Here is a 15,996-nt window from a genome sequence, read left to right on the forward strand (position 1 = left end):
TTCTACTCATATGTTGTGTTTCTTGTTGTATCCCCACTCTGATCTAAACTGGCCCTTCTCCAAAAATTGTAGCATTCCATCACTATGAAGGCTGATTTATGCTTCTGCATAGTGGTGACTGCAGACCTACGCCATTAACGCAGACCCGATTACGACCCTACGCCATAGCCTAATGTGCCCCTCTAAAAAGTACTGACTACACATCACATCAACGCGCGTGACGTGAACGTCGAAGGACTGATTGGTCCGCTCAGAACGTTGTTTCCGGTTTAGCACAACAACAACACCATTTTCAAACATTCGCAAACGACTTCTGTGTCGCCAACGCTTCAACATTTGTATTGACAACATTTGTTGTTTAATATTAATTAGCTGCAGCTGCAAATGCACACGTTCCATCTCCATTGCCATTGCTGTCAATGACCGGTGGAAAATTAAAGGAATTCGACAAGAGTCCCCCAAAACCATACAAAGACAAAGCCACACCAATCCAGTGGTATGGCGGTGAATTACTGTGGAAACATCACTGGCTGCGACAAACTTTGTCCCCACATCACACATGTGACCAATGTCTACATTTGGAGTAAATTAGACAGGTGCTTTTTTTGCTTCAATTTTTTTTTTTACAAACTCTTACTTCTTCATATTGAAGAACAACATGGACAATTATTTTTCAACCATTGTAAAGTCAAACCCTGATAAACATCAACAAAAAAGCATTGAGCAGACAACCAGGGTGTGAACTGGAAAATCACCGGCATGCAAGCACTATGGAAACAGCTTGAAGAGATTGGCCAATCAACCCATAAGCAACCCAGAGCTATAAAAGCAGGAAAGGAAGATGACAGCCTGGTTTGGCTATTGAAACTTGCTGTCCTGTGCAGCTGGAGATGTTGGCAAAAGATAACCAGAGACGCAGCCGGTAAGCAGCAGAATTAAAAGATGAAATGTGCCAGCAGCGGCCATTACCACATTGCTTGACTCACCAGTGGAAATGTTTGGACAATTGTAGTATTATTTCAGGGGTAATTTGGGATTTGAGACACTGTCTTAATATTGACATTTAATCTATTCAAGCTTTCACTTTTTGTTGTTGTGTTAATTAAAACAATGTAATTGTCCTTTTATGGTATAAAAAAGTTTAAATATTTAAAAATGAGAGATTTAAACACTGTAATTTGAAATTAGTTATTGACTGCGCAATTTAAAAAGTTAATTGACTGTTCTAAAATAGTTGTAGTTTAAGTGCTAGAGATTCAATGTTAATGTTGAATTTAGTCAAATGCAACTGTTGACATTTTCTTTTTGTATTGTTTATTGAAGGTTTTCACCAATGGAGAAAGGTTTCCACATTGCTCAAATAAAAAAAGAAAGGCACGGCCTCCCAAAGTCGGTATCAGTTCGTCAACGATTCAGCACACTCCTGCTCGTCGTTTGTCCTTGACCGATCAGCACTTCTGATCCAGCCTGTCCTGCTTGACCCGATTACGCCAGATCTCCAGCCTGACCTACACGACCCGACTGCAACATCTCTCTAGTTCCTGTCAGTTTTCACTGCCTGCCAACACGATGAAATAAAACCTGTTTTGTTTCAAACCTGACATCCGCATTTTTTTAAAATATATGCATTCATGGACTGTAAAGTCATTTTCCCAAATACTACTGTTAAAACACAGTATAGCCTTAAAAATGCAACATACTGCAGCTCCTCAGTTGCCTGCTCTTTACCGTGAATTCTGGTGATACAGGAATATACAGTTTTTCCTGGATTACAGACTATTAAATATTTTTACATTACCAAGACTGTAAAATAACAGTCTGGTAATGGCAATCCTGCTGACGGACTTTTATTGTATTTTCTATGAATACAGGAATCAACAGTTTTTCTGGATTACGGACTATTACTGTGAAACATTTTTACATTACCAAGACTGTAGAACAGGGGTCTCAAACCGGTCCTCAAAGGGCCGCAGTGGGTACTGGATTTCATTCCAACCAAACGAGAACAATCCCTTTTCACCAATCTGGTGTCTAACAAGTGTAATCAGTTAATTGCAGTCAGGTGCTGCTTACTTTAGCAGAAACCTCATTGGTTGAACTGTCTGTTTTGGATCTGTTGGAACAAAGACCAGGACCCACTGCGGCCCTTTGTGGAATCGGTTTGAGACCCCTGCTGTAGAAGAACAGTATATAAATGGCAACCCTGCTGCCAGCTCTTTACCGTTATTTTACGCTGAAATTTTTTACAGTGTTGTTTTGATCCAAAAACTCCATGTAGCATGTATCATTGAGTGCCAAGACACAGATGTGAATGGCCACAGCCGGATTTTGGGTGGATATAATGGGTGAAACATGGTAATATAACAAGGGTCGTGATGCAGAAATTTCAGACATCAAGGATTGGTCGAGATGTTCTTTTCAATATATGTATCCTTTTAAATGTTTTTTTTTTTTTCAATTTTTCTTTGTTTGAATCGATTATCATCTATCATGTTGGGGAAAATGCGACAGTAACAAAAATACAATTAATCGATAGTTACGAGGTAGATATCTGTGACTTTTTTACAGACACCATTTTTTTCATTGTGACGTAATTTGTTTATAAGTTTAAAATATGCAAGTGAATAATTTTTTTAAGTCTTTTTTTTTTTTTAACGAAATATTAGAAATCAATTAATGATTCTAAGCTAAAAATGACAGACATTTTGATTAAAAAATATAATTACTTACCTTCTTTTTATGGCTGGGTTAAAACAAAAGCGGTTGCGCGTCGTCTGTAAACGGGGGTTTCCAGGGTGAAACGGACAAATTAAAAATAGTTCGGGGGCTTAGTGCGCCATGAATCTGCGCGCCATGAATCTGCTATGGCAGCATATAGACATATTGTTCTATCAAACACAACAGTTCTTTTGGCTTAAAATACAGCAGTTTATTTTAAAGAGGAGTGCAACAGCAGAAACTGCTTTTTCAGTCTTGTCTGTGTTTTCCGCATTGGAAAACACAGACAAGACTGAAAAAGCCATTTCCATGGCGGAAAACACAGACAAGAATGTAAAAGGATTTGAGAAGTGATTGCATCAATAATCACGGAAAATGCATGATAACACATCAGGTTTACAGCATATTAAAAATCATGATTTATAAAGGGAGTCAATGAGCCAAAAAATGGCAAAATAACAAGAGTTTAGTGCAAATCTTCCCAGCCTGTTTGCAATAAGTTAGAAATTGCCGGATGGTGCCATTTCGAACTTCTACATGATTTAGTATCCTGCAGGAAATATCAGCTCCCTAGTGTATTTTTTCAAACGCTTTTTTCCCCCTTTTAAACACAGAAAAAAACGAAAAAAGCCAAAAAATGGACAAATAACACCGAGGGCGACACACAACACACTCAAGAATCCACACTGGCGAAAAACCTTTTTCCTGCTCAGTTTGTGATCAAAGATTTAGCCACAAGAGCACCTTAAAAAAAACACACAAGAATCCACAGTGGAGAAAAACCTTTTTCCTGCTCAGTTTGAGGAAAAAGTTTTTTCAGACGGGAGACTTAACAAAACACACAAGAACCCACACTGGCGAAAAACCTTTTTCCTGCTCAGTTTGTGATCAAAGATTCAGCCGCAAGAGCGCCTTTATAGACCCTACCCACGTGACGTCACAACTCCTTCCTCCTGACTGGTGCCGCCCAATTGTCCGTCAACACATCGTGTTTACCTGTTACGCCTACGTACATTCCTCCTATTTACGACGTGTTTTTCTGCTCGTTAACATTAATAATCAAAATGGTGAAGGCGTGTGTGGCGGTCGGTTGCAATAACAGAGAAGATAGACGGAGAAGACGGAGAGACTTGAAGTTCTACCGGATTCCGAGAGACCCGGAGAGAAGAGAGCGAGATGGGCTGCTGCAATTCGACGAGAAAACTGGGCTCCAAACGATTACCACAGATTATGTAGTAGTCATTTTATATCTGGTAAGATGCATTTAATATATATTTAGAGGGTTTTGGGCTGACAACCACAATTAAGATAATTGCTAGGCTAATCGCCGACAACATACACGTATGTATGTTGTGAGAGTGCTATCGCTAAACCATATAAACATTAAAAGCCCTAACTCCATTGACAAACGACATGAAATACATTAGACTTGACAGTGGATGTTAGCAATAACAAAAGATTTTGAATTGAAAATTTCGTAACTCACCTTTCCAAGCACAAGATAGATTCCTGCCGAATTTTCGTGGACGAGGACCTGTTTCACCCTACCAGCAACGAAGTATTTATAAGCCTCCAAGCTCTTCAAGTTTTTCAAATTTTCGTGAGAATAGGCTGATTTTGTGTGGACGAGATAATTGTAAATAGCAGATGTCAGGCAGAAAGGGCGAAGACAATGGGTCGAAAAACATCGATTTGGGCATCAAATATGGATCTGGCGACTGTATAGAACGAAGCTTTTCCACATAACGCCTTTTATGCAACACATCCAGTGAGTTTACGGCATCCGAAAGCACCGGGTCTTCCATGAAATGCATTTTAAATTGCTCGATCAATTGAGACCAATGCTAATAAAGAGACAAAATGACGGACAAGGGGGCGGAACCATACAGCGAGCACGTGATTTTGTGACGTCAGTGGGTAGGGTCTATACAGCGATCACGTGATTGTGTGACGTTGGTGATTGGGGTCTATAGTCTGTCACTCACTTCTGACTATGACGAGCGGCTAATGAGGAGCCTGTGTGCAAGAGGAGGAAGGACTAAGCAACGTCACTTCCCGTTCAGTTATATTGCTAAGCAGTCTTTGAAGATTCGTTTGGCATCGTCACTTCCCGTTCACTAACCGAACGATTCATTTGGGTGGGTGGGGGTGGGGAGATGAGGTCGGCGAACGATTCTGTGAACGATTTGTGTGAACGAGTCTTTTTACTGAACGAACTGGAATGGATTTGTTTCCTCAAGTGAACGACATATCCCGTCACTACTAACTTTTCCTCACTGGGCACTATTACAGAACTATTATCATAATCATCTTCATTTTCAACCTCGAATTGAATTTTAGAAAATGTCACTGGTTTTGTATTGTAAAATAATTGTTTTTGCGCCATGGAAACACCTCTGCTGTCAACAGTGAACTTTTCCGTTCCAATAGCGCCTTTTCCAACGTGACCCTTGTAGCAAGCAAGGTGTCAACTGGTGACCATGTTATTAACAAACAAAAACATTTTCAACACATATATTTAATCAGCAAAGTTAAATACAAAAATCATTCGGTGTGTTTTATATATTTTGATATTTATTTTGAACAAAAATGACAATTTAACTTACTCAGAGAAAAAAAACTTGCCGTAAGAATATGACTTTACTTTTTTCCCCCCTTCTTCATTTGGCCCTCATACCCTGTTAGAACATTCCTCTGTTGAAGGGAATAGGTACCGTTCTCGCACACACCATATAATTGTTTGCATTAGTCTAACACATTCATCTAACTATAGTTTAGGCAGACTTCACTCCATGCCCTTTACACAGTTAAGTGAATCACATTATCGTACCTCATGAGGGGGAAATGAAAAAATTCTCATAGGCACCGTCTAAAAGTTTGCATTACTCGAACACACGTAATATAATTAATCAGGAAATAGTATCATTTCTCATATTTACTGTAGGACTGCACTACTGTAACACACCTAATATAAAATAAATAGCACACCATAGTTTAAAGAAGCAGAATAGATACACAACGCCATCTTATCACAGAAGCCCAACATGTGTGTCACGAGCTAGATTGATGCACCAACAATCAGTTCTCCCGACAACGAACAAGGACGAAGACCAGCGCGCTTTGTCCTAAAACAAGTAGCGCCAGCCCAGATAACAAAGTTGATAGCGGGCGCTTGGGACGTCAAGACCAGCGTCGGTCGCTGTGGCAACCACATCCCATCCGCGCACGAACCTAAACCGCCCAAAACCGGCCACATAGGGAAGGTCCCAAAAGGAACGCCCGGACACACCTTCAGCCCCGCCTACTCCACCACGGACTTAAAAAACACTGGACACTGAGATAACACAGATTTGCTGCTCGGAAACATTTTCTATGTCGCGTTGTTGTCGATCCAGAATTGTCCCTCCGTCGTCTGTTTTTGCCTTGTTTTTGACCATTGTCGACGAATAAATTGTCAACCTGCTTTCGGTGAGTCTTTTTCAAAACTTTTGGAACATGGAGTCAGTACAAAGGGTTAACATCAGAGATGAACGCGCGGAATATCCGCCTTCCCGGTTAGCACACTCCCACGTGCGGCTTGGCCGGGGGGGGCGAATTCCAACACTGTCAATTACGAGGAGTACTAGTAATTTTAAAAAATTATATATACATTAATCCTCCCACAAAAATCTCATTTGTGAGCCAGTATTATTTTTGCATAGTCAACAAAATATTCTAATTTTCTATATTTATCGAATGACAACATTAATAAATGATTTTGAATTTTTGGAATTTGGGGTCTGCTGTTTCAAACATCAAATGTGAAAAGTGTAGTTTGAAAGGGAGAGTATTATATAAATATTGCCACCTAACTTTGTGATAAAAATGTTAGGGTGCGCTAGGAAATGGACCCCAAAGCAGACAAGAGAGCGGCTGTGCTGATTATCAAAAGTTAATTTCGGAGCTTACGAGGGTCGCAGCAGCGTACGTGCACGCGAGCTTGTAGCTAGTAGGTGTTGACGGAAGACCCTGACACGTGTGTGTTTCATGTCCTATGTGTTTACGAATCCCACAATACGTGTGTGTTTCGTGTTATACGAATGTGTGCATCGCTTATGTGTGTGTATTCCTTATGAGACTGATCTGGCTCCATACGTTCCTGTCTGTTTCACGACGGACAATGAAAAGTACGCAAAAAAAAAAAAAAAAAAAAAAAAAAAAAAAAAAAAAAAAAAAGCAAGTGGTGTCGTATACGTGCGCGTCAGGATTAGTTGGCAAAAATGGGTTGCTATTCGTCGCCATGACTGTGGGTTCCGCTGTGGCCCCAGCAGTTATATGAGGAGTGGACGCAGCAATAGGCGAAACATCAAACTGTTGGATTGCGGGAGAAATAGGGTTTTCCCTGGCAAGGCGGTCCCACTGACCAAGCAAACTCTGCTGTATGTTCAGCGAGTCACGTAAACAGTCACTAATTTTGCCAACTTCAGCTCTCAAGTCCATTATTTCTTGCCTAAGATTTTGGTCACAATTTTCAAAAATGCAGCACGCTGGTAATGGAGTAAGTTCCATGTCAGGCTCACTGTTGTCACTGTAGTGAGCCATTGTGCTTAAATTATTAGTTATGATTTGGAGAAAACTCCCACGAAGAATAAAGTCCAAAAAAGATAGAAAAAATAATCCAAATCCGCCCAGCTTTCACACGGTGATCCAAGAATTAGACGGATCCCATTGCAATGCTGCAGCCGCGATGAGACCGTCAAATCCAAAAAATAGACGGGTCCGAAAGGTCGCGGTGGGACCGTCGAATCCAGATAATAGACAGATCCGAAAACAATATCGCACCGGCGGCGGGACCGTCGGATCCAGAAAATAGACGGATACCAACTCGACTGAGGATCCAGGAAAAAAAATGTTCGGGCGCCACTTGTAACGCTTGGCAGGGCAGGATGAGCGTATAGAAGGCAAAAAAAGAAGCAGACGTCCACCCATGCACTTTTAATAGTCAAAAATAACTCCAGCTCTACCACTCGTCACTCGGAGCTCAGCGGTACGCACACACGCGTTCCCAGACGAACTCCCCCAACACAAGTAAGCAATAACAGAAGAAGAACATATACAACATAAATAAAGCAGCGCCACCGCGCGGTGGACGTCGGGAGGAAGACCACTCAAGGAGGTGACTGTTACAGCGTCATGCGTCATGACGTAGAGGATGTGAGTGGCTGGAGTTGCCGGCCGATTGCTTTGGAAAAGTGGTGCTTTAGAGACAATCCACTTATCTCCAAGACCTAAAGTAATTGACTGAAATGTGTCAGATATTTTTGGACAGGAATCCGTTCAATCTCGCTTCGGCTTCGAGTCGTTTGGGTGCACGTTGAAACTTCGAGGCCTGCTTTGTTAGCCTAGCATAGTTTAGCAGCTAACAAAGAGAAACAACGAGCCTGGGACAAAAACGTCGCCGAGCAAGCCAATATCAAGTCCCAAAATGTCAGGTAAGTTGACGAACGACTCAATTGTCTCCCAAAATACTATACATTACCATTCGAATGTTTAAAGACACAAAACATCTGATTAGTGCAGTCACGCAGCACCTCATTTGTTATTTTCTATCTTTGCTGTTTTTGTTTTTGATCGTCTCTTACTAATTTGAATGTGATTGTGACGGAGCGGTTCCGTCAATGATGGCGCGCGCGCGCGCACGCACATACACAATAGGCAGCAGCTGCGCTCGCGCAAATGACGACACGTCGCTCTACACATTGTTAAATAAATCCATTCCACATACATTCAAACAATCGATTTACTCTGATCAGTTATCACTTACCGGCAAGGAGGAAGTGAGGAGAGCCATGCAGGCGTGACGGTTTTGGGACCCTTAAATGGGAAAAGTTCCTGCGTAATTTGGGAGCAGGTGCGCTTGAAGGGAGGAGTTATTAGTATAAAAAGAGGCATTTTCTGCAGGTAGAGGGAAACGTGAGGTGGGTCTGTCCATGCCAGAGCATAAAGGTAGCGTTGTCTGAGCGTAATCCCACTTTTCCTTCCTGTGTTTAGGGTTAGGGTGTGGAAATCCAATCATATTTTTTATAAATAGTATTTTCTTCCTTTTTTGTGTGTGTGTGATTTTGATTTTTTGCTGTAAATAGTTCAATATTTTTTCTTTTTTGTATATATTCCAATGGTGCACTTTGTTTTTGCTGCGGTTCGAACCTATTAAAAACTCACAACACCTGTATTCTCCTGACTACGCCATCAGTTTTTTTTTTTTTTTTTTTTAGTAGCCGGAAGAACCACGCGACAGTGATGTAAAGCACTTAAATTATTCTCATGTAACAATTCTACATATTTACCAATCGAAAAATGGAGTAATGGCTTTCCAGTCACATCCTATAATAGTTGCTGGGACACATATCTAACAATACATTTACAATGACTACGAAAAGCAATCTGCAATTTATCCAATTTAAAATACTGCATAGATAGCATAAGACCCAATTTAATGCGTACAAAATGGGCTTTTGCCAATCCAATAAATGTCCAAACCAAGGTTGTAGGTTTGGTTTCAACTAAAGATGCACGATAATATCGGTTACCGATAATTATCAGCCGATAATGGCAATTATGACGTCACACCGATAATAGATATTTTTAAAAATTCAACCGATAATGCAATCCGATAATTCTATACTTTATTTAGCCTTCAATTGTGTGCAACCGACACAGTTTTGTCGAATTCTGGGCCGGCACCCCAACCCCTCCTAAAGGTATTTTTTGTGCAATTAAGTAATTAATTTGTAAGCATTATGAATATTAATTAATATACAATGATTCGACGTTGGAATTTACTACTTGCTCACATTTGATGTGGAAAAAGTAGCGATAAATTGTATTTTTGCACAGTAACATTTCGGCTTTTTTATAATTGAAATTTGTATATATGTATATCTTTTCAATAGAGTTATCGGCTTGACATCGGTTATCGGCTGGAAGGAGGAGGTGATTATTGGTTATCGGTATCGATTGAAAAATGCATTATCGTGCATCACTAGTTTCAACACTGGTAGGGACGGTATAAACACATAACCTGCACGCACACTTTTTGCTGAAAAGTTGGAAGTGTTATGTCCCTACCGTCCCCATGCAAACCTACGCCGTTGGTCCAAACTGTCAGGAGAATACTCCAGATGCATATTTGCATGCTATTTGGCAGTGTGAAACTGTACAACAGGTCTGGCTGCAGGTAATGAATGAACTGTCATCCCTGTCGAACTGCAGGATTCCATTGTCTCCAAATCTTGCTCTGCTTGGTGATCTGATTATTTCATGTAATCAGGCCCGTCTGCTACTGGCGACTTCAACGATCGCTAAAAAACAAAACAATGTTGCTCAATTGGAAAAATAAACAAAATATTAACACAAATTAATGGCTAAATTTAGTCATGGAAGGTACAACACTGGAGCAAATATCTGCAAAACCAAACAAACAAATTGTACAACGATGAAAAATAATGGTCAAAATTCACTAGAGCGCTGAAGCTAGAATCATGATTCTTTCTTGCATGTGAAGTAGGGGTGTGACAAAAGAGCGAAATGAAGATATATCGTGATACTGTATACCAAAAGGTTATCAATATGCTCCTGTCAAGAATTGATTTATCGTTGGGGTGCTTACAGGTCCCTTTTTGGTCAATTTAGGCATTTACAAGTTCCTGTTGAGTTTGAGTTACTGCCTATTCTTTTGGGAAGAATTTTTGTTCCCGTCTTGAAACAAACAAACAAAAAAAACCGGAAGTGACCCATACATGCCCCAAAATCTTAACGAAGTGACCCATAAATGCCCCAAAATGAGAAAGGAGTGACTAAAAATCGCTAGCAAATAAACAGATTCAGAACACTGTGAGTGACTTCAATTTTCCAACAGGATTCAAAATGAATTCTTACATTTTTTTTTTTTTTTTTTTAATTTATTTTTTTTATTATGACAAAGCAGCGAACAGGAAGGGATTATGGGGGGACAGAAGAAAAATACAAGAGAAGAAGGAAAAGAAACACATACACAAACAACAACAAGAAATACATTGAACATCTAAACTAGTTACTAATATGCTGGTGCTATCGTCAGCGAGATGTATTTCCGGTTTACAACATGTGGGGGCCTATTGGCCAGTGAAAGAGGAGAATGGGGGTGGGGGTGTCTATAAGCCTATAAGCTAAGTGATTGAAAGGGGTAGAGTGTACACAAATCAGTTCTGTGATCTAGAACCCAGTAATCGTGTGAATCTCTTATGAGTGTAAGCCTGTTGGCGACCAACCCTACGCCGCCGCATCGCCAATCCCGGCACCGGGACCCCCAACCCGAGCATACCCTACCACATCCAGCAGCACGCAAGCCCCACCGGGCGCGCGACAGCCACGCAGACGGGCGAAGAAACTGCGCGGGCGCCAACCCAGGGCCACGGCCCCCACCCAGCCAGCCCGGGGAGGGAGGTTGGGCGGTGGGGGGCCATGCGCAGCCCATCCCTCCTCCCGCAGCCCAGCAAAGGAGCCATCGTCCCCCCCCCCCCCGCGCACCCATCAACCGGCCTTCAGGGATGGCAGGAGGGGACGCATCACCAACCCCACGCCTACACCCACCCCCGCCCTCCCACCCGGGCCACGAGCCACAGCCCCCCAACCGGCACGGCACGCCACGGGACCCCCAGCGGTCCACCAAGCCCCAGGCAAGGCAGGGTCCCCCGCCGGTGCAGGCGACACCCCGCTGATACACCGGCGCCCAGCCAGCGACCCGCGACGGAGCGCAGGGCGGATGCCCAGCCAGAGAAGAGAGGGGAAGGCGGAGGCAGGAGAACGCCCAGGAACTGCCACGGGGCGATGCAAGATCGGAGGCCCGACCCCCCAACCCACTCCCGCGGCCGGCAGCCGAGGCAGAGGGGAGGCCACACCCCAGGAGCCACGCCATATAGAAAAAGTGTGGGACCCACCTACCACCCTATTACTGTGGCCGCCAGGTTCCCGACTGGCAGCCATCACCCAGCACCGTGATGGGGGTGTGAGGGGAGGGTAGTGCAATGTATGCATTATAATAGGAGAGCTTGGCTTGGGGCAGTGGGACCGCAGCATGGAGTTTCTGCCCAGCCGCCCGTCCCACCGCACTTTGCCGGAGCTCTCCTGTGGAGTATGATGTGTGTGGTGCATTTAAAAAAGGTGCAGGGATGGCGGGGCCTGTGGTGAGGAGGCAGCCGTGAGGTACCCCCCCCCCCCCCCCCCCCCCAACAGGTCCCAACCATCCCACAACCTTGGTGTGTGGTGCATTAAAAACAGGGGGGAGTCGGGCTGGGACTGTAAAGGCCCGTCCCAACTCTCCCCGGAGAAATGTATGAGCATGTAAGTGCCAGGGTGAAAAATATTTACAGTGCCGAAGTGAGAAGTGCGCGAGTTAAGAGGCAGGCTCCCGCGGGCGTGGCCCCGTTTTACTTTTTTTTTTTGTGGTATGTCTATATTCTCCTAAGCATTAGGGTGAGCACCAGCAGAATAGATAAATAAATGTCACGAATCACTGTACGTGAAAAAAACTATGATGCACGTTGATAGGACGCTATGACTAAGTATTAGGGCCAAATAAACTACTACATTACTACGACATTAAAGTTGTACTTTTGCTATGAGAAAAAAGTCGCATTATTACGTAGGGGTAGTTGCTGTGAGCAGCTACGCACTTTCCAGGACGTACATGTACCTTAACTTGGAGCTAAATCCTTGTATTGATTATAATTTGTTCAGATACACTAGCCCGACGTAATTATACGACTTTTATTTTCGTACTATTAATTCGACGTTTATTCTAGTAGTAACAGTTCAATGTTTTTTTCTCATACTATTACTATGAGAATAAAAGTTGTATTATTATTACGTAGCTGAATAAGCAGCCACGTAGTTTGCGTAGGGCGATGCTGCCTCCGTTAAAATAAACAATATTGAAGGCATCTTGTGTTTTAGAAGCGGTTTTACAAATAAGGAAATCCTTAATATTTTGACTCATCTACATCAAATGATGATCAACAGAAAGATGTAAACTCTAATGCTTCGTCATAGCTCCCAGCTAAGGTAAAGTGTGTAGCAGTTTACAGCTGCATTACCCCTACGTAATAGTGACTTTTCTGCCTCGAAGCAATAGTACAACTTTATTCTCGTAGTTCTCTTTTACTTAAGGCCATATCGCCCATTCCTAATATGGACTTACGAGAGACTGCACATGACAGTGACACCCTTCTTTTATCCGTTGAATTAAGTCCATGCTTTGGCCACTGTGGTCTGCTTTTTTGGCTTTGTGCCGCTTTCCTCGCTTGCATCCCGGGTGTCTGACATTCTCAACTTTCCACGCATGTATTTATTTATTTTATTTTATTTTATTTTTTTACTCGCCTTTAACCGTCGATGGGACATTGTGCTCGTCGACGCATTTACTTCATCGACCATGTCAACAACGTCGACTAGTCGGGACGGCTCTATGACATTTTGTCGTAGTGGATGACAACAAGATACGAATAAATACAAAATCGTAACAGAGGTTTAATTTTGAAGCAGTCAATTTGGGGGCCGGGGGGGCAGATTATGGCTAATGAACACATAAAATTTGGCCCATGTGTGATTATGGTCTTGGTCTTGCAGATGTCAGTCAAGCGCATCGTGCTGAACGCCAGGATTCTCCTCGCATGGAGGAAGAGGAAGAGTCACCATACAGGAAGAAGGTGAAGGAAGAATTTCTCCACATTAAAGAGGAGCAGGAGGACTACTTAATTAGACTGCAGAACCCCCACATTGAGGAGCAGCAGCAACTTGATCCCCTCAAAAAGGAGGAGGAGGACCCTCCATATGTTAAAGTGGAGGTGGTGGACATCCGAAAGTGGACTGTTGAGCCCTTGAAAGGTGAAGATAGAGGTCCGAGTGAGGCCAGCAGAGGGGCACAGCACCCGAATGGCAGTAGCATCATTTCAAAAGAAGGTTCCCTAGCAGACAACGTCATTGCTCAACCATCAGATAGAGACGACTTCACATCACACTCGCTGTTCTGTAAGTGTCACATTACTCACCTTGAGGAAAATGCGGGGCTCTCTCTGAAGAAGACGGAAGTGTCATTTGACGGCATTTGTTCAATCCGTTTAGTCTTTATGCGACAATGTGTCCAATCCTTGTTGTTTGGCGATACGACTGACTCATTTTGACATCAGCACATCAACGCGAGTTTAGGGTGCAACACATCTATGTGTAAATTTATGAAACGGAAGCGCATGTAGAGTGATCATCTGCAAAACAAGCATGTGCACCATGATTGTGTGAAAGACGAGCACATGGCAGAAAACACTCAGGTGGCTTGAAGTTCCGTTCCGCTGAGACCCCCAATTTGCCCATATTTAAAAAAAATCTCAACATGCATGTGTGATTCATCATTGGAAAGTTTAAAATATCTTTTTTTTGTGAGCAGGAGGGCATTTTTGACACCCTAAAAGTAGGTGAACTCATGCGAGCTAAAAATAGTTTCTCATTTTAAAAACAAGTTTTGGACACCCGTGCTGGTACATATTAAATAACAAACACTTCTAGTCGCATTTTGCAACAGAAAATTTATTGAAATCAAAGGCCATTGTCATCACCATGCACTTCATTGTTTCATCTCGCACACCTGATACTTCGGAGCTGACACTGTCTGCGGTCCATGTCCCCCCAGACTAACGTTATTCCAAACCGCCGCCCAACAGTAATTTGTTACAGTATTTGTCGTTGTGTAGCCAATATTCCAGCAATTGTACGTTTTGTAGTCGGAAAGTATTCAAGGGTACGTTTACAAACGCTCCCATGTGTAAAACGAGGCGCAGAAATGTCTTGTCTATACCGTTCGCCTCCATGATTTACAAAAAATTGCGGTATATAAACATGTGCCGTTTACCGGTTTGAAGATACAAGTACAAGGAAAAAGTATTTGAACCCATTGGCAGTGTATCAAATACTTGTTCTCCCCACTGTATAAAGCGGTATGAAAACGTCATGGTTTCAGAATCACTAAGACTTTCCGTCATACCATTTCTCCAGTATTAGCTGTTCTTTGTATCCCACAAATACAAGGAGAAATTCCTCGCAGCTGCAGGTAGGGCTCACCCCTCCCCTCCACCTCCAGTTGTTGCTCAGTGTGTCAGGTGTGCTACATGATGGCTGCAGGAGGTGAATCACCTCAACTTTTTCCCCTCTTCAAAGAAAAAGAAGTTGCTGGTATGGGTTTGGTTAGGTTTGTAGCTTTGACCTAGCGAGAGAAGGCTTGGTAGCTCTACGATCGAAGGCTTCAAATGTGTCAGTCATCGTTTAGTTTCTTTCACACCAGTCTGTGGCAGCTCATTCAAGTGAGAGTCAGTCACTCAATGAAGCCTTGAATAAAGATATGCATTTTTTTTGTGTTATTCTTGTTTGAAAATAATCCACATAATGAATAGGGGTGGGAACCTCTTGGTACCTTATTAAACGATAAGATTGACGATGCAAAGCTCACGATAACAATGATCTCACGATATGACGATACAACGATTATTGATACATTGGTCGGGAAATTGTTCTACAAAACAACTAATAAACATGAAGAACAAGCGCTTCTCATCCTTCTGCTCTGAGTTTATCGCTGGCAGATCGCTCCATTTGAACTGGGAGTGTTAATTAATGTTCATTAGCTGCCATGCCATGCTTTGTTTTGCATTTCTTGTTGTGAAGCTGATACACCGTGACCGCAAAATAAAGTAATGTATAGAATAATTATCATTTATTGTGCTATCATAGTTTTTCGCTCTGCCAACCGAGACAAATATGAATGGGATTAGAAGATTTTTTCTTTATATATTTTACGAGCGATAATTTATACATGTGTCCAGTACTATATCCAATGCGTGATATGTTTTTTTTATCATAAAAGAGTACTCACTCTGGCCATTTCCCTCCTTTGCTTTGCCTGGGGTGGTGGGGTGGTCTCATCAGAGCCAGCCATCGCCCTCTTTCTTGATATCTCGGGACATTTACGTAGGTGGCTGCGCGTGTAGGTGGGCACCGCATCTGCTTTCAGCACCAATTTCTTAGCAAAACCTGATTTCATTTGTCCATAGTTCGAATAGCTTTCAGGTGTAAAATGCGCACCACACAAAACCGTGCCGGAGGCTGGGTCTGCAAAATTAGCCCTCTTAGCACGGACGAACTTTACTCATTGTCTGCGTAGTCCAACTCTTTTTCTCGCGTTCGGGAACTCATGGGTACTACATTGCGACAAAT

General features: G+C 42.6%; 1 protein-coding gene across 2 annotated transcripts in view; it reads left to right on the forward strand.

Annotated features, from left to right (window-relative positions):
- The first annotated feature begins 7,886 nt into the window (after nt 1-7,886).
- LOC130928537 (zinc finger protein 79-like) overlaps nt 7,887-15,996 on the forward strand; it is a 48,197-nt gene continuing 40,087 nt past the window's right edge. For both annotated transcript variants that reach the window (XR_009066696.1, XM_057855224.1), the window contains exons 1-2: nt 7,887-8,189; nt 13,363-13,764. Coding sequence is in view for 1 of the 2 variants with exons in the window: in XM_057855224.1 (XP_057711207.1) it covers nt 8,183-8,189; nt 13,363-13,764 (409 nt within the window). In the remaining variant the exon portion in view is untranslated. The remainder of the gene's footprint in view (nt 8,190-13,362; nt 13,765-15,996) is intronic.

The sequence above is a fragment of the Corythoichthys intestinalis genome, chromosome 13 (genome assembly GCF_030265065.1).
Source record: "Corythoichthys intestinalis isolate RoL2023-P3 chromosome 13, ASM3026506v1, whole genome shotgun sequence".
In the NCBI taxonomy this organism is placed as follows: Eukaryota; Metazoa; Chordata; class Actinopteri; order Syngnathiformes; family Syngnathidae; genus Corythoichthys; species Corythoichthys intestinalis.